This window comes from Haliotis cracherodii, unplaced genomic scaffold, assembly GCF_022045235.1.
Source record: "Haliotis cracherodii isolate W230 unplaced genomic scaffold, xgHalCrac1.p SCAF_8, whole genome shotgun sequence".
NCBI classification, from domain to species: domain Eukaryota; kingdom Metazoa; phylum Mollusca; class Gastropoda; order Lepetellida; family Haliotidae; genus Haliotis; species Haliotis cracherodii.
In genome coordinates, this window is record NW_027266341.1 from 50,018,589 (window position 1) to 50,043,762 (window position 25,174).

At 41.1% G+C, this 25,174-nt stretch overlaps 3 protein-coding genes across 3 annotated transcripts; all 3 read right to left on the minus strand.

The window, feature by feature from the left end:
* On the minus strand, positions 1–9,863 carry LOC139450274 (apical endosomal glycoprotein-like). The gene is made up of 6 exons (XM_071231952.1): positions 9,715–9,863; positions 8,101–8,264; positions 5,798–5,908; positions 3,610–3,733; positions 2,499–2,696; positions 1–351 (listed from the first exon to the last, which is right to left on the minus strand). Exons 1-6 carry the CDS (start codon positions 9,851–9,853, stop codon positions 71–73), a joined length of 1,017 nt encoding a protein of 338 aa, XP_071088053.1. The 5' UTR covers positions 9,854–9,863; the 3' UTR covers positions 1–70.
* A 1,515-nt stretch (positions 9,864–11,378) lies between these two features.
* Positions 11,379–14,825, minus strand: LOC139450282 (uncharacterized). Its single transcript, XM_071231962.1, has 2 exons — positions 14,541–14,825; positions 11,379–11,840 (listed from the first exon to the last, which is right to left on the minus strand). Exons 1-2 carry the CDS (start codon positions 14,823–14,825, stop codon positions 11,583–11,585), a joined length of 543 nt encoding a protein of 180 aa, XP_071088063.1. The 3' UTR covers positions 11,379–11,582.
* A 1,394-nt stretch (positions 14,826–16,219) lies between these two features.
* On the minus strand, positions 16,220–19,263 carry LOC139450283 (toll-like receptor 4). Its single transcript, XM_071231963.1, has one exon. The coding sequence runs from the start codon at positions 19,250–19,252 to the stop codon at positions 16,739–16,741; it is 2,514 nt and encodes an 837-aa protein (XP_071088064.1). The 5' UTR covers positions 19,253–19,263; the 3' UTR covers positions 16,220–16,738.
* Positions 19,264–25,174: the final 5,911 nt, after the last annotated feature.

A 25,174-nucleotide genomic window follows, 5' to 3' on the forward strand; every position in this document is an offset into this window, starting at 1 on the left:
GGTGGTAAATGCATACATCTTTTATTTATGAGGTCTATCACAGTGACTTAATAATGGACAGTAGGATGCCTCATGGTGACGTGGTTGTCGCTGGTGTTGGCATGGGCAGGTCCACTTCACAGATGTAGGGGTAGGCGGAGGCACAATCGTTATCACCCCACTCGTAGTCCGCGTTGGGATATTCCATGACTAGACAATGCTGATTGGATCCTACGTTGTTTGGTTGCCCGGGATACCAGTTGGTATAGCCAATGGAGTAAGGCGTTGTCATACCTGTCCATCTAAAGTTGTTTTCGGTCTCCTCGTCGTTGCCCGCGGTGAAGAAGCCGGCAGTGCCAGCCGCCGTCAGGACTAGTGCGGAAATTGAATGAGTGAGTGAGTGAGGTTTCAAGCTGTACTCTCAGCTATAAATCTGAGAGGCCTAAACTGCCAGGCAAAAACATTATACACTTGAAAACTGGAATTGACCAGAAAATTACAACGTTATCAAAACGTTACAAGGCTAAAAACAGTCGCCGAAACACTGCAAACGTAAGTCTGAAACACAACTATGATACCGCCACCACTAGAACTACTACCAAAGATATTACTATTATACAACTGCTACCACCATCAATATTTTAACCACTACTACTGCTACTACTACCACCACCATCACTACTACTGCTGCTACTACTACTTCTACTACCACTACTACTTCCAGCGCTACCACACGAATTATATAAGTACTTCTACTACCACCACTACTTCTTACTGCTACTACTACTACTACTACTACTACTACTACTGCTACTGCTACTGCTACTGCTGCTGCTGCTGCTGCTGATGGTGTCAACCAAGCGAAGTGCCATATCAAGTCGGGCCAGACTTTTTAAAGGAGAGGCTATCTGAACGACCACTGCATCGAGTTTATGTGCAGTGGGTTGAGAAGATCAGCAACCCTGCAGAGTCCTTTGCTTGGATGAAGTCGTCTGGCCTGAAAAGTGAAACAGAAGGCTTTCTGTTTGCTGCTCAGGACCAGTCACTTCCCACTCGAAACCGTCAATGTGTGATTTTGCATCAAAATGTAAATATGAAATGTAGATTATGTAATGAATTTAATGAGACTGTCCAAGACATTGTCAGTGGATGCCCAGCTTTGGCACAAACACAGTATCTTAAACGACCTGATGGTATAGCTCGATCATTTTATTACCGTCTTCGCCATGCTTGTGGTTTTGACACAGAGGTCTACCCATGGTACGACCCGAAATAAGTAGATGGCGTCATGGAAAATGATAAATACAAAATTCTTTGGAATAGGCCCATTTACAGCCCCTGACGTATCCAGGCCAACCAACCCGATCTTGTCCTTTTTGATAAATCCAATGAAATCATTTATATCATTGAATTTTCTGTCCCCTTTGACACTTGTGTGATTGACAAGATTGAGGAAAAACATGGCAAATATGCGGACCTCGCTTTCGAAATGTCACGCTTGCATCCCAAGTACCAAGTTGTCCGACCCCCCATTGTTCTCGGTGCCTTAGGTTTGGTACCTCCCAATTTGTTGATTGACATTGGGAGAGTACCCGGGTTTGCTGCCAGGATTACAGCCCTTCTGACAATCTGAGTAATGCAGAAGGCTGCAGTGTTGGGGAGTCTTCACATTCTCCGAATAGTTCTGGGTGGGTTTGACAAGGCAGCGCTTCCTGGGAGAAGCTCCATTCGCTGTCAGGGCTGCGTGTAGAGGGGGCAAGGGCCCTGAGCTGATGATGAGCCTGACCAGATTGACTGTGCCAGGATCACCCAAACCGTCTTTGCTGCATTTGTTATTTTAATCTGTAAATAATTATTATGATAATAATAATAATAATAATAATAATAATAATAGCAGTGGAAGAGGCTTCCTTGTGCCTATCAAGGTTTCATAGCAGAAAAAAACAAGAGAAATGATACCATGGTTTAGAGGAGTAAAGATTGAGGTGGATTTCGCTAAAATATCGATACGGTACACTGGTCTGTATTTCACGAACATTAGCCTATATATAATTGGGGGTGTTAAAAAGGTGTTACTATTAATTGTTTTCTGGTAAACATCGATCCTGAAAACATTTCATTTCGCAGTACACACTATTTCAGCGTCATGTTTGTCATTATTATTCTATGAAAGCCTTCATCAGCTGACAGTAACCGAGTCTTTCCATACTTCTCTATTTTCGCTGAAGTCGCTTTCTTCGTCAAAGAGTGCTCACTAGTATTCTGCGTATATTTCTCCCGACACCAAACTCGGAATTGTAAGTTAGGTGAGTTGGGTATTCGCCACAGTATTTCAGTTACTGTATATCCCGTCGTGTGTCAGCTTATTGTTTCAGGACAGCCGAAAGTAAAACAGGTCTTATACACTTACTGCTTTAGGCCATCCTTGCCCCTACAATGAAACTGATTGTTCGTACATCATTTCTGACGTGCTGTAACCATGAACCCATGCACACACTGTGATTTTTGTCTCACTGCACCTGGGTCGTTCTTGATGATGTTCACCAGGAACTTCTGTTCTTCCTCAGAGTCGATGGCAACCAGGTGGGAGGCCGCGTTCGCTTGTTTACATGCCACGTGACAATTGTCCCATTTGGCTGGCGTAGTGTGGAAGGTGTAGCAGGAATGACTGTCGTTCCCTGTTCGGCGATATGCACCTGGGGGACAGTCGCGGAGACCTGCAAGTCAAACAATATTTACAAATCAGATAATGTTTGGTTTTCTTCAAGAGCTAATATTTAAATACATGTATGTTTTCTTAGTGACACCCCCCCCCCCCCCTTCACACATAACGAGACCGCCTCCGTGGTCTAGTGGCAGAGTATCCGCCCGTATAGCGGTCCGGGGTTCGATCCCCGCGTCATACCAAAAGTCGTTAAAAGATGGTATTTGTTGTTACCCTGTCTGGTCCTCGGCATTAAGGAAAAAACAAGGACTGTTCGGCTCGGAGTCAGTATACTGTTTCTGCGTGGGGTATTCATGTTAACTGCGGCATCTCAGAGGGCTAGAACTATAAACTCGGCATCAGTGCGGACTGGTACAAGGAGACACCACACACACACACACACGCGCTCGCACGTTGCTATAATAGTGCAATAAGTTTGGACCCGACGTTAAACCCCCATTTTTACCTCACCCACCTCCCATCAACTCAACTCAACTCAAATAGGCGTATGAGTGAGAATGTTTCAAAGCCTCTTTTAACAATAAATGTTAGGCTTTCAAGATTTAATCTTTATTGAGTGAACTTGGTCGTCCCAGGTACAATGGAATGCCATTAGTTCGCCCTTTGTACATTTACAAAGGACCGTTAGTCTGGACGATTTCAATGAAAGCAGTCCCGTCCTGGTTGAGGAAAGGAGGGACTTCAAGGAGGACTTTCTTTATATTCACAGAAAATATTTGAGACGGTTACACTAGGCATTCCAATTTTGTTCGCATGTCCAGTGACTCATTCACTTCACCTCAACACGACCCTTTCTTCCTTTTTTTTCCTTTTTTTTTCGAAGGGGGTGGGGGTGGGGTGTGTGTGGGGGGGGGGGGGGGGATGTTAAGAGAAAATAACATCGTTAATGTTAGAGTGATACTTACTTTGACACGCTGTGTTGTAGACGTAAATGTCGTCAATGGCGATATTTCCAGATGTGTCGTGGTAGTGGGAGGAGGATGCAAAGACGTGTTCGTAGTAGCTTTTTGATGTTCCTTCAAATACTAACTGAAATATAATGATTTCTAGGAATTGTTTATCTTAACACCAGTGCTTTAGAGACCTTTAATTTGAAGCATAAAATAGCCTCTAAAACAATTATGCAAACTCCCCAAAGTTTCTTTCGACATCACATGTCACTATTATGACGTCACATCCTCTGTGTGCAGCAGAAATATGACGTCACAGTCGGCTATAGAAACACGCCAATTTGAACTTGTAATACAATCTCTTACACGATATGTATCGTGATTTCTGCCCAAAATATATTGACATGCAATGTTGAATATTGCAGTGGTATATTCCTTGTAGAATTAATTCAAAATTCAAAATTTAACACCTATCAAATGCAATTTAACGAACGTAATGTCAGGGCTGTAGCGACGCTTATGTAGGCTCGCACACAGGCTACGTCACCCCACATACATATTCCCCGAGGGACGGGCTGACAACGAATATGTCTAACCGGCAGAAGATTCCACAGTTTATTTAGAATTTCTGCATCAGGATGGTTATTTCTTTGTCATCTTGACAGCCAGCACACGACATAAATACATCCAGAGTTGTCGTCCTTGCATTACAATCGGACATGCTCGGTTAAGTTCGCTAAACTGCATTTAGTATGCCATTCGTGATACGTGTTTTCGATATAATATAATCATGCAATGTACAAGTATTGGTGAGGAGATCAGCATTCCCAGCCGGATATGTGAATTTTGTCCCTCGTCGATCTGCGGCGAACATGGGAAAAATTATCTCTTCAGTAACCAATCAGAAACGAGTTACAAGGTAGAAATGATATGATGTACCTTGTGCGCGTGTCTAGGTACCATGTATTATGTAAACCGAGAGCAAATGAAACTGGGTCACAATATCATTCAAGGAAGTCAGCAATTTGTCGTATCTTTATGAAACTGTTGCGGCGTGAACAATGAATGACGTCATATTATCAACCAATCAGCACCGTTAATCGTCCAATTATGTATGTGTAAATATACAGCTTACTATTGTAACCCCGATGGTAACATTTAAGAGTAACTCACCTTTGTAGTGACAATACGTACTTGGAATGGCCTTGAAGTAACTCACTTTTGTGGTGACGATAGGTCCTTGGAATGGCCATGAAGTAACTCACTTTTGTGGTGACAATACGTACTTGGAATTGCCTTGAATTCGAGGTAACTCACATTTGTGGTGACAATACGTACATGGAATGGCCTTGAAGTAACTCACATTTGTGCTGAGAATACGTACTTGGGATGGCCTTAAAGTAACTCACATTTGTGGTGACAATACGCACTTGGAATGGCCTTTCACTTATGTGGTGACAATACGTACTTGGAATGGCCTTGAAGTAACTCACTTTGTGGTGACAATACGTACTCTGAATGACCTTGAAGTAACTCACATTTATGGTGACAATACGTACTTCGAATGGCCTTGGAGTAACTCACATTTGTGGTGACAATACGTACTCGGAATGGCCTTGAAGTAACTCACTATTGTGGTGACAATACGTACATGGAATGGCCTTGAGGTAACTCACTTTTGTGATGACAATACGTACTTGGAATGGCATTGAAGCAACTCACTTTTGTGGTGACCATACGTTCTTGGAATTGCCTTGAAGTAACTCACTTTTGTGGTGACAATACGTACATGGAATGGCCTTGAGGTAAATCACTTTTGTGGTGACAATACGTTCTTGGAATGGCATTGAAGTAACTCACATTTGTGGTGACAATACGTACTTGGAATTGCCTTGAAGTAAGTCACATTTGTGGTGACAAAACGTACTTGCAATGGCCTTGGAGTAACTCACATTTGTGGTGACAATACGTACTGGCAATGGCCTTTAAGTAACTCACTTTTGTGGTGACAATACGTACTTGGAATTGCCTTGAAGTAACTCACGTTTGTGGTGACAATACGTACTTGGAATTGCCTTGAAGTAACTCACATTTGTGGTGACAATACGTACTTGGAATTGTCTTGAAGTAACTCACGTTTGTGGTGACAATACGTACTTGGAATTGCCTTGAAGTAACTCACATTTGTGGTGACAATACGTACTTGGAATTGCCTTGAAGAATACTCATGACCGATGTCAATCTCTCCGAGCTGCCACTCTATAGACACCTGGCCAGACCTAGTCCACACAGGGTAGCCTAGACCGTTGCCAACCTGTGACATAGCATGAAGATGCCGAGGAGATGGACATGTGGGTACTGGTAAGAATGAATTGAGCAAACGGTAGACAGACGGAACCGATGTATACCATCTTCCATAGGCAAGAGCGTTAACTGACTATAAAAGTCCAATTTCCACCCTTGCTGAACTAGGCTGGTATTATGGAGTTACGTTTTGGATGGACTAACGAGTCTATGCATAGTTCAATCAAAATCTCGCAACGAAATCGAAAACTGTCGCGCAGATTTCGGTCGATTGCAGGATTTGAAAAGCATGTTCACCGCCAACTCGTTGTCAAAATATATTTTCCAAACCTTTTTATGTTTTTAATCAAGGTGCTCGCGTGATTTGATGCACTTCACGATGTAAGACCCGTTTTATCACAACATATATCTTGATTATCGATCAGATCGTCTTGACTTGGCGCCGCCATTTTGTTTGAAACAATGCAAGTGATATGGAATCGGATTGGTCCATAAGAGAGGCTCAGAAGAGACGTAACTCGTAATAACCACTGGTGGCGCTAAGATCGAGCCGTGGAATTCCAGCCTTGTTCGGCAAGGGTGGAAACTGGACTTTCAAAGTCGGTAAACTCTCTTGCCTCGGGAAGATGATATATACATGCTTTCACAAAAGTCCCAAAAGATTTGTACTCTCAGCAGAGGCATTCTAGTCTCTCTTCGTCAAACATTATGTTCTTCTAAATATTATATTAACAGCAATATTTGTTAGAGTTCGCTTTTAATAAATTTGAATCGGCCTCGTGATTTCAGTGCAGCCTACAGGATCTTTTCAATGAGATCTTTCTGCTCAAGTTTTTTTCGTTTGATTGTTTTTTGTTTAAGGCCGCAATCAAGAATATTCAAGCTATAAGACGGCGGTCTGTATATAATCGTGTCTGGACCAGACAATCCAGTGACTGACATCATGAGCATCGATCTACGCAGCTGGGATACGATGACATGCATCAACCAAGTCAGTGAGTCTGACCATCCGATCCCGTTAGTCGCCTCTTACGACAAGCATAGTCACCTTTTACGGCACGCATGGGTTGCTGAAGACCTATTCTACCCCGGAATCTTCACGGGTCAGTATTTCTTTCAGTTTGGTTGACTTTAAGAATTTCACTTTTTACCCCAGTTCTCAATGGGTACTACTTTTGTTGATATTCGCATTCCTAATTTGTACATATTTATGACAGTAGACCGTTGTGTAATTATAAGATATATAATTCTCGATATCAGTTTGAGATGTCATGTTTGTTTTGTTAAAAAATTCCCTATCTGGGATTTATTTGTATTGTATACTGTAATTTAGATTCCCGTCAACTATTATCAATTATATGACTGTGATTCATTGTCAATCAGCCCATTCTTACCCACAACTTTACCTTATAATATATAGCTTGAGTCAATAGAACCAATCCTAATTCAGTACATTCTTAAATGAGCAATGTCTATGTAATAATGTTGCGTAGGTGTTGCAATGTCTAACTTCATGTTGATCTGCCGATAGTATGGTATTCCGACCTTTTCGACTCCCCTTCATTCCCCTCACCGAGACAGCGCAGTTACATATATATCCAAGTTTAATAGAGATTCACTTCCACATTGATTGATTGATTGATTGATTGATTAAAAGTGAGTCTATAATGGTTTATAAAAGTATGACTACATCTAGTTACTCGAAAGCATTTCAAGGGAAAGGATTACGCATTAGTATTCATCGTTCCTAATCCTGTACGTGAAGATTCGGGGTAGAATAGGTCTTCAGCAACCCATGCTTTCCGTAAAAGGTGACTATGCTTGTCGTAAAAGGCGACTAACGGGATCGGGTGGTCAGGCTCGCTGACTTGGTTGATGCATGTCATCGATCCCAATTGCGTGGATCAATGCTCATGATATCAATCACTGGATTATCTGGTCCAGACTCGATTATTTACAGACGGCCGTCATATAGCTGGAATATTGCTGAGTGCGGCGTAAAACAACAAACCAACCAACCAATCAATCTAATCCTGTAACAGGGAACTTTTGGCAAAATTCCAGCGATATCACAGCAGGGGACACCAGACTCGAGTATTGAAGAACCACACCCAGGCACTCGGCGTGACGAGCGAACGCTTTTTCCACTATGCTGGCACACTGCCCTATTGCATTTACACATAAAAAGCTTTGTACACTTACTTTTGCGTATACGTTTAGGTCCTGTATGTCCCGTCCGGCCATATTGTACCAAAACTGGACACAATAGTTTGGTGAGGGGTCTAACAGGGGCGACTCAAGCAGGGCGGATGTTTCCCTCTTGTACCATAGCGCCGATCGGTGAGCATCGATGTGCATATAAGATCCTGTGGACACGGTCGAAAAGCATTGACGGATCCTATATATGGATGTATTCAGAGAGACCAGATCAAAGGTAAACAGGTCATAGTTCCATGTTTATAGAGACGTGTTGTGGGGATAATGGCGTACCTTAGATTCCGTTCTTTAGATTTGTCTCCCCGACACACTAAAGCAGTTTCAGTCCTTCAAAATTGTCTACTAAATATACCGGAGCACTTCAAGCCCTTCACAATTGACCCTTGGACCTTCTGGGGTACTTTCAGGCCAACACCATATTTTTGGTAGAATCCTGGTAATAAGGTTAAAAACCATCAAAATACATGATAAAGAAAAAAGAATGTTATGACGGCCATCTTAGATTTCAAAGTGCCCCCATTTCTCATCCGCGCTGGGTCATATTTCAAATTATTATCTTTGATTTTGTGACATATAGGCTACATACAATTCAAATGAAAGCCCTTTTAGTGCCCTTCTCTATTGATATATACTATTCGTTTAAATCTCACTTAAAAATAAAATTATCCGTCCAAACCTGTTTGAAATATACGTGAATTTCTGTACTGAATTACACACATTGTTAATACCATATCATAGATATCATGACAACAACATCCGATCTGGAAAGTTTTGCTGCTTTTGACGAACTAATAACCATTACATATTTATGTAAACTTTGTTAAATTCCACGTTATTTTCTAAAGAGTCATATGCTTATCATTTGAAAAGGGGAGTCTGACTAAGTAGATTAACTAGTACCCGAATTAGTACCTCGGGTCATAATTGTCACCGTTCCATGTGTCTGTGGTCATCGTATTAAAGTTTTCTGGGAAAGGCAGTTCTTCTGCAACCTCAGTTCAATCAGGTTCTGTGTCTGTACACCTTTCATGGCCTTCGTCACAAAACTGAGAGACAAGACGCCTTCGAATTCTAATTAACTCTGTTTGAGCAGAGATTTCTTATGGATATATAAGCGGCTTTGTCGCTTTTATTCACATTGGCAGTTTGTGTTGACAATATTCTTATCATCATATTCTTGGTAGTACTACTGTTTGTGAGTTTCTGTGCAATGTACAATTCTAGTGACTCCTTGATCCCATTGCTTCCGAGGAACATTGTTTTGTCTTCAACTTTGTCAACTTTGGTTCCCTTGCTTCAACTGGCAACATCATGTTTCCTAATCAGTGATGTATTTTGGTGTGATCTAACCTTATTACAAAGATCCTACTCAAAATGTTCTTGAAGCTTGAATTTCTTACATTAACCCAAATAGTATGGCGCCTTAAGTCCATCTCCCTTGATGATGCTCAGACCTTTTCAATATAGCTGAGCTTTCAGCACATAACCGGAATTTCCTGATCATAGCGGGACATTTTCAGCCCATTCAATGTCTCCTAAGGAGATTGGAGTCAATTAGATACCTGTCTAAAAATATTTGAAACATTTTTCGTGCCTAACCGTCAGGAGTGCCAATTGTATGATCATTCCATGGTCCTGTGGCGGTGGTCGGCCTCCCCGTCCACTTGTACCACTTGGCCGTGTTGTTGCTGGCCTGGGTGTATCCGCAGGTGTTGGTCTCGAAGTCACAGAAGACCATGGTGTAGTTCACTGAAAGGATTGAGTGAGTTTGGTTTAACGCCTCTTAGAACAGTATTCCAGTTCCCCTACAGAGCGTCATCTTAATGGGGGAGGAAAGCACAAAGTGATGCAGGTCGTGGACGTTCACCACTTTGGTGAAACCCACGAGCACGGGAATGGTGCTGACAAACTTAAAATCATAATCGTGGAGAACCAGGATTTGAACCCACTATCATGGGTTTCTGGCGTGCCCAACAGACGACAATTGCAGTGCCTTAGACGACTGGGCCACCCTAGCCACACACTTGAATTTGTTTGGTTTCTGACATCAATCGGTGACGTCATGAACAATAAGTAACATACGTTTGTATTTCCAACAAGACAAATTATACGCCTGAGAATGTGCAAGTGTTCGAAAGATAGGATTTGACAAGAGACATCTTTGTCGACTTTCAATTATACTGTATTAACTATTACTATATTATCTTAAATATAAATGGATGTGTCCATTTTTAATTTCTATAACTTGTAGGTGTAGACGATCTTGTACGATCTTGTAATAGGGCTAGAATGAGTGAAGAATGTCGATTTTCGATTATCTGAATGATGGATTTGTTTACCTGTCTCTGCCTACATCAGAAAAATGAGTGTGGTCAAGACTAGCTCTATCAGTGAAATGATTCCTGAAATGTCTAAAGTCGACCTTTTGACACATTTCTGATTTGGTGTAAAAACTCTTCTGAAATCATGCAGACATGACCTAGTGTGCTTAGAGGTCATCATAGTACAAACGTCATCCTTTCATATTTCATTTGAGCATCCAAACTATTTATGTTTTTTGCTTTTAGTATCATCAATAGCAACAGTTTCATTGCACATGTTGAAATATGAATACATATGATAGGAGCAATCGCCCTCATAGAACGACCTACGCAAGAGAAGATGGTTCTGTGAAATCTCATTCGTCACCACTCGCCCCTTTCCGTAACCCGCAAGAAGACTCGTCCCCCTATCGATGAGTGTTTTGTGCGAAAATACGACAAAGCAATCAGAATGCGCGTATGATTTCAAGTTCTACATCAAAGAATCCCTCAGAAATATTTTTTGATTTTACATATGTCTTGCATCTAAAAATATACCCATGACACACCTAAATGTGTTCAATCATCCTGTATAATTCCGTATGTACAGATGTGCTATAAATTGCATTTGAAATATATATTATATATGAGGAAATATATGTGAAGCATTACGCAACGAGTTGGCAATTGTTTTAGGTATGCCCGTTTGCGCTTAGACGGAACCCGGTCGCAGAAAATGGCCACGAGAGGGGCACGAGTCGCCATTCGGCTTGTCCCGGAATAACACGAGTTGGTCATGAATGGTGAAATATCTCTCTCTCTCTCTCTCTCTCTCTCTCTCATTGAAAAGGCTGTCATTATTTCATTTGTATTTAACGGCCATCGAAGATGAAATTATGGTTAAATGTGCTTGATTAATGCTTCTAGGCCATTTATGATCACAGATTAGTCCAATGACGTCTTTCTGCTTGTTTTTATAGCGTACACAAGTCTGGTCAATCTCGGAGATGCTAACTCTGGTTCAGCTACCACAGAAATCATAGACGCTCACAGGGCTCGGGATGTAGTTGCTCGATAAACTGATGCACTCTTCATCCATTGTAGCTGAATTCTCTCTCTCTCTCTCTCTCTCTCTCTCTCTCTCTCTCTCTCTCTCTCTCTCTCTCTCTACAAACCGGGAGAGACTGTGGTCGTAGTCGTGCTGGTGGCAGTCGTGCTGGTAGTCGCAACTGTAGCCGTATTACTAGGGGTGCTCTTGGTGCAGTCTGGTCGCTTTCTACAGGCGTCCAGCTCGTTATGTAGACGACTGATCTCATATGATGCATCCCTCGTGACGTTTCTAAGTTGTTCTTCTTTATCTGACAAAGCCTTTTGGAGCTGTTCAACGCTTAAGTCTCCAAGTGGAGACGTTGACTGGCCTCCATTCTGGAAAATGTATTGTGCTATATTACATTTACTATGTGTGGGGACATTCTGTGTCTGTCTGTCTGCCTGTGTGTATGTGTGTATCTGTGTACATGTTTATCCAAGCTACAAAGAAGATCTTCTTTCATGCCAATTTGATCCTTTCAGGGCCAACGATGCGATATGTTTTTGCGTTTTCAGAAACTTAATCATCTTCCTCTATTTCAATTTGAAACGTCCAGGTTGTAATGACATTTCGGTGTTTAAATAACATTAGATCCCGCTATCGTGTACTTAAAGACTTCCATTCGAAACTGCTCTATTTGTAGGCAATATGTTAAGACGAATTCAAACGTGTATAATATTGCATCCGGTTCTGATGTATTGGTCAGTATTTAAATACAGTGAACTACGGTTACAATGAACACAAGGGAGCCACTTATTTTTGTTCGGTATAACCGTAGTTCGTTAGAAGCATGTGTACAGCACATATACAGAAAATGTCATGGACAAAGATGAGTTCGTGTAATCCGTCATATTGGTATAAGCGTGTTTGTTATAAACGTAGCATGACGTGACATAACCTATCGTAATCTAAAGATATACAACCATACCTCGCGTATTGTCAAAAAAATCTGAGCGTGTGCAAATTAACCTTACATCACGCACTGGCTCATGGTATAACTTACCGTATACTGAAGCCTTGTAACCTTACATCACGCACTGGCTCATTATATAACTTACAGTATACTGAAGCCTTGCAACCTTACATCACGCACTGGCTCATGGTATGACTTACAGTATACTGAAGCCTTGCAACCTTACATCGCGCACTGGTTCATGGTATAACTTACCGTAAACTGAAGCCTTGCAACCTTACATCACGCACTGGCTCATGGTATAACTTACAGTATACTGAAGCCTTGCAACCTTACATCACGCACTGGCTCATGGTATAACTTACCGTAAACTGAAGCCTTGCAACCTTACATCACGCACTGGCTCATGGTATAACTTACCGTAAACTGAAGCCTTGTAACCTTACATCACGCACTGGCTCATGGTATAACTTACCGTAAACTGAAGCCTTGTAACATTACATCACGCACTGGCTCATGGTATAACTTACCATAAACTGAAGCCTTGTAACCTTACATCACGCACTGGCTCATGGTATAACTTACTGTAAACTGAAGTCTTGTAACCTTACATCACGCACTGGCTCATGGTATAACTTACTGTAAACTGAAGTCTTGCAACCTTACATCACGCACTGGCTCATGATAGAACTAACTGTTAACTGAAGCCTTGTAACCATACATCACGAACTGGCTCATGATAGAACTTACTGTAAACTGAAGTCTTGCAACCTTACATCACGAACTGGCTCATGATAGAACTTACCGTGAACTGAAGTCTTGTAACCATACATCACGCACTGGCTTATGATATCACTTACCGTAAACTGAAGCCTTGCAACCTTACATCACGCACTGGCTCATGGTATAACTTACCGTAAACTGAAGTCTTGTAACCTTACATCACGCACTGGCTCATGGTATAACTTACAGTATACTGAAGCCTTGCAACCTTACATCACGCACTGGCTCATGGTATAACTTACAGTATACTGAAGCCTTGCAACCTTACATCACGCACTGGCTCATGGTATAACTTACCGTAAACTGAAGCCTTGCAACCTTACATCACGTACTGGCTCATGGTATAACTTACAGTATACTGAAGCCTTGTAACCTTACATCACGCACTGGCTCATGATATAACTTACCGTAAACTGAAGCCTTGCAACCTTACATCACGCACTGGCTCATGGTATAACTTACCGTAAACTGAAGTCTTGTAACCTTACATCACGCACTGGCTCATGGTATAACTTACCGTAAACTGAAGCCTTGCAACCTTACATCACGCACTGGCTCATGGTATAACTTACAGTATACTGAAGCCTTGCAACCTTACATCACGCACTGGCTTATGGTATAACTTACCGTAAACTGAAGCCTTGCAACCTTACATCACGCACTGGCTCATGGTATAACTTACCGTAAACTGAAGTCTTGTAACCTTACATCACGCACTGGCTCATGGTATAACTTACCGTAAACTGAAGCCTTGTAACATTACATCACGCACTGGCTCATGGTATAACTTACCGTAAACTGAAGTCTTGCAACCTTACATCACGCACTGGCTCATGGTATAACTTACCATAAACTGAAGCCTTGTAACCTTACATCACGCACTGGCTCATGGTATAACTTACTGTAAACTGAAGTCTTGCAACCTTACATCACGCACTGGCTCATGATAGAACTAACTGTTAACTGAAGCCTTGTAACCATACATCACGAACTGGCTCATGATAGAACTTACTGTAAACTGAAGTCTTGCAACCTTACATCACGAACTGGCTCATGATAGAACTTACCGTGAACTGAAGTCTTGTAACCATACATCACGCACTGGCTTATGATATCACTTACCGTAAACTGAAGCCTTGCAACCATACATCACGCACTGGCTTATTATATAACTTACCGTAAACTGAAGCTTTGTAACCTTACATAACGCACTGGCTCATGATATCTCTTACCATAAACTGAAGTCTTGTAACCTTACATCACACACTGGCTCATGATATAACTTACAGCACACTGAAATCTTGCAACCTTACGTCAATTGATTTATAATATAATCTACCGTATTCTGAAGCTGCGCAATCTGCTTCGTCATCAGCGCCATGGACGCCTTCATCAGCGCAACGTCATCTTCTACAGCACGACAGCAGGAAGTGGAGGCGGTGGTGGCGGCAGGGGTCTGAGCGTCGCATTGACCTTCGTGACCGAGTTTGACACTGTACACACACTGACCGTTCATGAAGCTGCACCCCGGGTCAAATGTGCGGCCATATTGAAGCAGGGAGAACAGCAGCAATAAAGCTAACAATGGCAGCGATGCAGCACTACGCAACTGGGTGACCTGCATAATAAACCCTGCTATCAGTGTGACTGGACTCACAGATAAGGTCAGTGACAAGTTCCAGCTGCGAAGTCTACACACATGTATCATCAGCCTATTTGTTTCATAACCATGGTGGGGGCACGGGCGGCCCAGTCGTCTAAGGTGCCGCGATTCGAGTTGCGTCCCTTGGGCACGCCAGAAACCTATGATTGTGGGTTTGAATCCCCGATTATGTTTTCAGGTTTGTCAGCACCATACCCCAGCTCGTGGGTTTCACCGAAGTGGTAAACGCCCACGACCTGCATCACTTCGGGCTTTCCTCCCACATTAAGCTGACACGCTGTGATAAAACTGGAATACTGTTAAAAGTGGCGTTGAACCCAGGTCACTCACTCACTCATAACCATGGTTCGTTGAACACCATCTAGTTAAGGAACTGTTGAAAAGGTTCATGTGACTTTGATTACAGAAAAGTTGTGTAGCAGCAAGTCTAATCAATAAGCTGATTGTCAAAGTTTTCCTCTGTCACAAATATTAGGACACGATTTTCCTGCTTCGACGTTGCTATATTTATGCCTCCTTTTGTTAATGCCTCCATCACCAACAGGAGCAGTGGGACAGCCTGTTGATTAAAGCCGAACCGTCTTATAACTTGACCACTGCTGTAGGCGGCGTTAAACCTTTCACTGGTATTTGATTTTTTAAACTACTCTGAATTCAACGTAAAATGCCTGTGGTATTGAAGTCAGCATATTTCCTTGATCAAAGGTTAAATGTCGACATTTACTACAAATCAACAAGGAACTCCTGTCTTGAAATTATATGTTTTGTCCACACAGACACACAGGGCAACAGCACGGTTCGGAATCAGATATTGTCGAAATCGTAAACAATGTCAAGATTATGCAAATGTTTTTGTCATTAAAATGTGAAAATGCAAATGTTGTTAAATGTCGTAACATAACTATTTCGGAACAGTGAAAACAGCCAAATCCAACTATCAAACATACAATTGTAACAATTTAAAAATCCAAACAATCTTTATTTACATGTACATGCATTTCGATAATATATATCAGATGCATATATGGATTTACAATTAACATCATTTCGTATTCACCAACATCAAAATTTTGTCAGTTGCCATAACACGATTGCTGTGATTTCACGAGGGAAATTAACATATCTATAATACAGTTACTTGTATACTGCCTTTAGAAAAGAGTCAAAACCAATGTAACACATACAAATGTATGTTGCCGCTTGCATGAATTTCACAATCTAATGAAAACCCTAACGAGACATATCATTTTCATTTTTTGTCTTTCAAGTTCGAACCAGATTTCTGTGACTCAATGGTGGAACACATATATATCATATGCATGTTCATGCATACCTGGAACATGCTTTAAAGTAGAACAATACCGTTAGACTGTAGATGTATTTTAAGACTTTGACTAAAATTAAGATATTCCTCTAGAAGTATTATTACAAACTAATGAGAGTTATTGTGTTATTTGTCCCGTAACATTGTTTATTACCCATAGTGTAAGAATTTATTTTAAAACATTCATTAAAATATCCCTTCACTCTAGCCAGTGTATTGTTTCCGTCTTCCGGACGGCATTGTTAAAGTTATTGTGAGGAAAGGTCTGACTGACGTCATAGCTGAAGATTGTCGACTCAGTCGACAAATATGCTTTACTAACACGACGGTCGTGATCAGAGCAGAGCTGAAAATATTGAGTAATAAAGAAATTATTACACTCGCATGTGTCTCACACTGATTTGACGAAATTCGTGTAAGTATTCACGTCTTACCCTCGCTCTCGCTCGTGAAATACACAAATTCTGACATTCGTTTCGTAAAATCAGTGTGACACACATGCTCGTATCATAATCTCTATGTATATATAAAAGATAACCTACAAAACAATCTAACTATCAATTGCCGCGGACACATTTGCCCAGAACAGTTCCTCATCGCTACTATCGTTTGGGTAGTCTATGAAACGGCTGTTCTGCACATCATAGAGGATCTCGGGTGGAATGTCCTTATTAGGAATGTCCTCAAGCATGATGATGACCATCACAGATCGGCCAGTAGACACGCTCTCCATGTTGGCCATGTGTAACTCATACCTACACCACTTCTTCTTCAGGAACGCCTGGGACAACAACAACACAGTTTTCTTGCTGCTCCTTATCCCGTCGATGATGTTCTCAGCAATAGGAGCTCCTGGGAGGGAATCTCGATCCCGGATGTAAAGTCTCGTACCCCGCTGGTGTTCTAGCTTTGGAATTATGTCCTTGCGGACAAAATCAAGGTCAAGGTCAGCGTAGGAGACGTAAACGTCATAATCGTAAATACGTTCATACTCAATGTTGTTTTTTAGTCTCAGTTTGAACACATAATAAATGTAAATTATTTTCCATCGACATCGATAACAAATAGTTCCCACTATCAGAGAAAAGATGAGGACGATTGTTACAATTAGTCCCATAGACAGGGCGATGAAGTTAGCACAAGACGCTTTCAGATTCTTTAGTACATCATGACCTTTAAAGTGTATCACTTTCCCATTAATGTCTACGCAATGATACACTTCTTTGTTTGCTGCCTGAATTTTGGAGTTTAGTAACCATTCAAGAAATTTTATATTTTGACATGTGCATCGGAGGTCATTTGCAGAAAGGTCTATTGTAAACTTGTGTAACTCGGCTATCCTGTCCATCTGGGCTCTCGTTCGTCGTGAGATATATTTGATGTTGTTGTTTGAACAATCTATACTTGTAAGATTTAAGTTATTTTCAAGACCTACAAACAGGCTGTCCAAATAGTTATAAGAAAGATTCAATGTCCTCAGTGATTTCAGTCCTGAGAGGAAATCGCGATTCAAGAACAATATATTGTTGTGGGACAAATCTAAAACTTCTACTTTTCTTTGATTCTGTAAATATTGCCCACTATCAGACATTTCGAGAGCATTGTGGGATATATTTAGGTGTGTAAGTGACGGAAAGTTTGCAAAAAAATCTTTTTTGATATACATGGCAAGATTTCCTGAGAGGTCAAGATGAGTAACATTTTCTAAACCATATACAGGACCAAACCACAGAGCAAAAATGTTATAAGACAGATCAACATGCCTCAGGCTATTTGCAGCAAAATATAATTTCGACAAATCATATGCTAATTTACAATCTGTATACTTCAGGGTTTTCAGTTTAGGTGGAACACCATAGGGTGTGATGTTCTGTTGATGTTCCAGTGACCTTTCATGAAGAACATCTCCCAAATATATCTGTCTTCTTGGTGTTGTTAAACAATTGTCAGTTTGATAGTGAGAAGATAGGTCTCTGGAATAGTTATCCGGTTCTGCAAATGGTAACTTGTGAAGTCCCCTCGTTGAACTCAAGTCCAGAGACACTAGTCCTGTCAGGTTCTGTAGATACCAGATGTATGTACCGTAGGTGAGACGGTTGTTCCTGATACTGACAGTCTTTAGTGTATTTGGCAACAGCCTGAACACATCTTCGTGAATTAACTCGATACGATTGTCGTTAGCCTCTATTGTTTCCAGGGAAGTATTTTGAAGATTTAAACCAATCGATTGTGGCACCCAAACACAAATATTATGTTTTCTCACCATCTGGTTAATATAAAGTTTTCTCAGTCTTGATTTATCCAGTCCAGTCGTAGCATTCTCGACTCCTTTGAATTTTAAGTACGTGTTACCTGATATATCTAGAGTGTCAATGTTCCGCAAGAAGGAAAGAGCTCCAGGTTTTACCGTAAAGATTTTACAATAAGAAACATTAAGATACTCCAGCATCGGGACGTTTTGCACTAAGTCCTCGGACAATTTATCAATTTTACAACGCCCATTTGCACCAGATAGGGATAGGTATGTAAGATTGTACATCACACCACATCCATTACCAATAGGACTTTGAAAACCATCCATGGTGAGACTCTCAAGTGACATCAGATGACACAGGATCATATCAGGGATGTCGAGATAAGTATTGTTGCTGATGTTCAAATCCTTCAGTTTCGTCAAGGGAGAGAATATCTGTGATGATGTGAACGTAAAGTTGAGTCTGTTTGTGGACAGGTCAAGAAAGGCCAAATCCCCAACACTGTTAAATGTGTCATTTTGGACTTCAGACAAAACATTAGAGGAGAGATCTAGGGAAGTCAACATTGTATAATAGTTTAAATCCGAGTTATTAAGGGTAGTGATTACGTTTCCATGGAGATTCAGATGACAAATGTCGCGGTGCAGTGTCGGTGGAATCGCCGTCAAATTCAGGTAGGAACAGTTCGCATAGTAACAGTCTTCATGCATTATTTTGGAACAAGTGCATGGCAAACAGGGTTTGTTGGCGTTTCCTCCATGGGATATGGTCATGAGAAGTAACAAAGGAATGTAGTCTTTGAGAGCCATTGGGGGTCAATCTGCAAAACAAATAACAACGTATACATAATTGAAATATTGTCATCATCTACCTATATATTGTGGGTTCGAATCCCAGTTCGCCCCGATTATGTTTCTAGGTTTGTCATCACCATACCTGTGCTCGACGGTTCCACCGAAGTGGTAAACGTCTGAGACCTGCATTACTTCTGGCTTGCCACCCACATTTAGCTGACACGCCATGATATAACTGGAATACTGTTATAAGCGGCGTTAAACCCAACTAACTCCCTCGCTCACTCTACCTATACTATATACCCCGGAGCAATTGCAGAATATATGGAATACTTTGTCAGTTTTGAAAAAGCCAGAACTATTTGGAACAGGTGACGAAAGACCAGATCCAACATCAGAGTGTGCAATAGTACTTGTGAGTTTGATATTAGGAAGAAGAAAGTGATAAAATGAGGTTTTATCTGAAAATCACTTTATCTGCTCGTTGAAATACAGTCCAGCTTATGTTGTTAGTGAGTGAGTGAGTGATTCCTAGCTCGTAGGTTAGGTTTTAGTTTGATGCTGGGCCCCCCAAGTTGTTGTCACATCAAGAGTCATAATCTAGTATGTACCTGAGTGAGTGAGTGAGTATGGCCTTACGCCGCTTTTAGCAATATTCCAGCAATATCACGGCGGGAACACCAGAAATGGGCTTCACACATTGTACCCATGTCGGGAATCGAACCCGGATCTTCGGCGTGACGAGCGAACGCTTTAACCACGAGGCTACCCGACCGCCCCTGAACAAGTGTACCACTCACTGACGAGACTTACAAGCAGTCAAGTGTTACCACAGTGTCCATATTTGTATCACGATATGACGCACGTGATTTCCAAACTTTACCCGCTAATCCTGCACGAGACAAATGGTAAATCTCGAGTCATGGATCTATGACGTCACATGTGATTCGTTCATGAGCGTCGGTCCACGCAACATAACAGTATCTTCGTTTGTGCGTCGAACCAATCTAATATCTCTTGGATATGAATCTCCGTATATTAACATAAATGTATGGCATTCGCGTTTCTTTTGACGTAGAGTATATATACGTTTCTACTTTACATATGTCTCATGAAGTTTAGCAGTTTCTCTACATTTACTTGTGAAAAGGTATTGTTATGTGATTGCATATAGGTTATTTAATAGCACATTATGTTCAGGGCTACAAAGTGTGAACGATCTGCAATCTAAATATCTAAGTATTTTTGTGTAGGATTTGTACCATTTCACAAATTTCAGTTCTAATTCCTGTACTTTGAGGCAAATGACAAAAATGTGATCTAACAAGTCAGGTTCAATTTCGCAGAAAGTACATGAACTGTCATCACGTTTGCTTATTTTGTGTAGAAATGAATTAATGTAGAAATTATTTTGTGAATCAGCTTATATTGAAAGTTCCGCGTTTTATTGTCAACGGCTGCTTTTTGTTTTAATTTTCCAAGCGTCTGGATAAGTGTCAACTTGTTACGGAGTTTTCTAATTTTAGATCCCTTTTTGAATTTTAAGTAGTTAAACTTTACATCCTGAAACAGTTTTTTATAAAAAGAAACAATACGGTCAAGGTGTCACAAAGAGGATCGCATGTGGTTTTCTAATATAAGTGTGTCTGTCCATTCCCCCTGAATGCTTTATAAGTGTACAGTATATTAGCAAAGTCGCTTTCAATGCAAATTCTCTTTTTAAGATTACGTTTGGTTTAAAAGGCAGCCTCATTGTTTCAATACCTAGTGATCTAAATATTAGCTTCCTTCGCTAGCAACAATTTGACACAACACTGTCGTAAATAGTCTGTGGCCATGCGGAAACAGTTTCGTGTTTGGAAGTAAGAAATAGTTCTATGACGCTGCATGGTGTCGATAATGCGGTATTAGTACTATTGTGTTCATGTTGTCAACATATCTCTAATTTGAACTGAGGTCTGACTTGGGGTATCCTGTGATATTTTTGGAACCAAATATAAGCACCAAAGGCCAGGCGATGGTTTCTGATAAATGATGGTCACCTCAGTGTTCTAGGGATAGCTAAGGGTTCTAGGGGTGCTATGTTGTTTATCCCAGGGGTCTGTTGCAAGTCAGATCTAGTTTTGGGGTTATCCACTCCAAAGATTCCTCCACGTGGAGGTTCAGACATTGAAGCTTTCAAAACCACTGGTTTTCCGTGTCGGTTGCAAACCGACCAGAGAGATATATAGAATGCTACACTCATTCTCGTTAGATACCATTTTTACGAAACTCATGGACTTTCTATGCTTGGTCAGAGAATAAGTGGGGTATTTATTTATTGCCCATGTTAAATATGTTTTAAGTGTAAATAAATCACGTTGAACAGACCAAACCGAAACCGGTTGCAAATCGGTATGCGCATGAATATTGATATATGCCCAAACATGGACATTGTTGACATTCTGTATGCTTACGCATTAACCCAATGTTCTTGCTATTGTGTGTGCAAATATGACAGAAGTAACGTCAAGATCTTTAAGAAAACGTTTCTAAAACTAATGGTAATTTAAGCCCATAGGTGTAAGTACCCGACAACTGTAAGAAAACCTTCAGTCGCAGCGCCGGGACTGTCCACTTTGAGTGATATGTTCAGGAAGTCTTGTACGTTCATTCATGAACACTTTCGGAAACAAAGTCACAGAATACGCCTCGAAGGAGACACTAATGGCACATCCGGAGCATTCAACGTAAATCTAGATATGGGCCCAACAGTTTAAACTGACCTCATTTTGTACATTAAATGAAACTGAAAGTCGCATTCGTGACCAACTCGTGTTATTCCGGGACAAGCCGAATAGCGACTCGTGCCCCTCTCGTGGCCTATTTCAGCGACCGGGTTGCGTCTAAGCGCAAACGGACATACCTAAAACAGTTGTCAACTCGTTGCGTAATGTTTCACATATATTTCTTCATATATTATATATATATTTCAGATGCAATTAATAGCACATCGGGACATGCGGAATTATACAGGACTTAGCTGTGTCATGGGTATATTTTTAGATGCAAGACATATGTAAAATCAAAAATTATTTCTAAGGGATTCTTTGATGTAGAACGTTAAATCATACGCGCATTCTGATTGGTTTGTCGTATTTACGCACATAACATTCATCGATAGGGGGCGAGTCTTTCTTGAAGGTTACGGAAAGGGGCGAGTGGTGAAGAATGTAGGGGGACGAGTCTTCTTGAAGGTTACGGAAAGGGGCGAGTGGTGACGAATGTGAAAGTCGTGCTTTACGCACCCTGGGACCACGATACATCTGCAACCAGGAAATTATACAATATCTGCATGAGCTCTAAGCGTAACTAATATAGAATGCAAAGTGAATTTGATGTGTGTGACTATCTTGTTTGGTTTCATAAAGTGTTTGTAATGCAAATTGTTTATGCACGAAAAATGTAATTCCGGTTTGACAGAGGTCACGGTTATCCTTTCAAAACAAAAAGAACGAGGTCAACCTTGAACACCACACGTGTGACTTAGATTTGATTTGTGACTCACCACCTGTATCCTCATCATATGGGTAATGAATCTGTTTTTATTAGTTTTGCAAACTTTCCCTGTTGAGAAATCTGAACTATTTGTGTAACAATGAGTCACTGTATCGATGCATTTATCCTTTGTCCAATGGCAATAAAGCGACGACAGTCACAAATACAATGGTCAATACGAATTTTGCGATTGGTGTTGTGAAAATGAAAATACTCCACCTCCAGCTATACTTTAGTAAATATATAAAGATGAATCAGACCCCGACACACACACACACACACACACACGCGCGCGCGCGCGCGCAAGCACGCACGCACGCACGCCAGCAGGCACGCAAGCACACACACATACATCAAGGGCGGATCCAGCATCTTTAAAATTTTCAAAATTCACTCTCAGTCAATTTTACTGGGGGTCCAGCAATGTTCGTGTAAGTATAACCATTCTGATCATGTGTATTCATACTTATTGCAAGGCCTGTGAAGATCCGGAGTAGAATAGGTCTTCAGCAACCCATTCTTGCCGTAAAACATGGCCGTAACAGATCCCCGATCCTAATCTGCGACGCTTTAGCAAATAGTATGCGTCGTGATCTAACGACAAATACAACCTGGTCACTTTCTAAAACACTTGCCTTCAAATACGCGTATTTACTTATACAAAAGATGTCAAATAAAGTGATAGATCACAACCACTCACCTCGCTTCTTTCCCTGTAGACGCAGCGTCATCCGGGTATCATGCGATGTCTGGATGTTGACGGCGCAGTCAAGTATGAACTTTGTCACTCATCAAAACAAGGAAGACTGCACGGACGCACGTGACTTGTCTGTAAGCATTTCCTATAGTTTCCTATAGTTAGATACAATACTAGATATCCACTTCCTCATGCAAGTCCGTTCTGTTGATATCACCGGCAAAGTAATTTCTCCCTCAAACCTAACACACACGCTAACCGTGTCGCTATTTGCGGTATTGAGCTGCATTAAGGAAATATTGTAACTACATCACGCCAGCAATTATAATTTGTTTGTTGTTTAACGCCCAACGCAGACATATTCGAGCTTCAATGGCGGCGGTGTGTATATAATTGAGTCAGGACCGGACAATATAGTGACTGATATCTTGAGCATCGATCTACCGAATGGGAGACCATTCATCAACCAAGCAGCGAGCCTGACCACCGGACGCCGTTAGTCGCCTCTTACGACAAAACCTGTTCTAACCGGATGTTCACGAGCCCAGCATTGAAGAGAGTGAGCGATTTTTTTGTTCAACGCCGCACTCAGCAACATTCCAGCTATATGACGGCGGTCTGTAAATAATCGAGTCTGGACCAGACAATCCAGTGATTGACATCATGATCATCGATCCACGCTATTAGGATCGATGACATGCATCAACCAAGTCAGCTAACCTGACCACCCGACCCTGTTAGTCGCCTCTTACGACAAGCATAGTCGCCTTTTACGGCAAGCATAGTCGCCTTTTACGGCAAGCATAGTCGCCTTTTACGGCAAGCAGGGGTTGCTGAAGATCTATTCTACTCCGGATCTTCACGGGTAAGCGCTGAAGTATTCGAGTCAAACAACGCTACTTTTAGTCCGCTCTTTCAGACACTGAATCGACTAAAGTTAGTCAGGACATTAGTGTTGGGGACTGCTTGCAAAATCATTATTGATGATGAGATCATCGCAACCGGTCGATCATCGAAATTAATGGGTTGGTGTCATTTTAATGTAAAGTTCAGTAAAACTAGATTACACTTAACAAAAACACATGCTTGCTTCAGCACTTTATTTAAATGAAAAACAACAACAATGTTCTTATTTCTGCTCCAAGTAGTTGGAAGGAGAGCAATACAGTTAAACCTCCTTAGGCCGGACACCCTGCTTTCCGCATATTCTGATAGGCACACCCACGTGTATACGAAGGGTATATTCTATTTTGTAACACTTATGCGTTAAACTCGACTTCAACTACATTGAAAATGAATATCATTTCCTTCTTATTTTCTACTTCAAATTCAACATAACGTTTACATTTTATTGATACATATTTTCACACTAATCCATCCTATCAAAAAATTTGTAAATCTTATGTCTTCTAAATGTAAATACACTATTATACAACTTGCTAAATATATCTACCACGCTTTTAGACTACGCGAGTCACTCACAATTCACTGATGTATTATTTATGTATTATATTCTTTTCATGTATTTATGCATACACTTTATTGAGATCATGTATGTTCTATGGGCCTATGGCCTGAAACTTGGAGGAAATAAACTCTATATATATGCGTTAAATTCCGCTTAATTTTAATCCGGACGAATTCAATGCAAACAGTGACAGATTAACGGGTTTCAATGGAGTAAGGTTATCTATGTTGTCTCT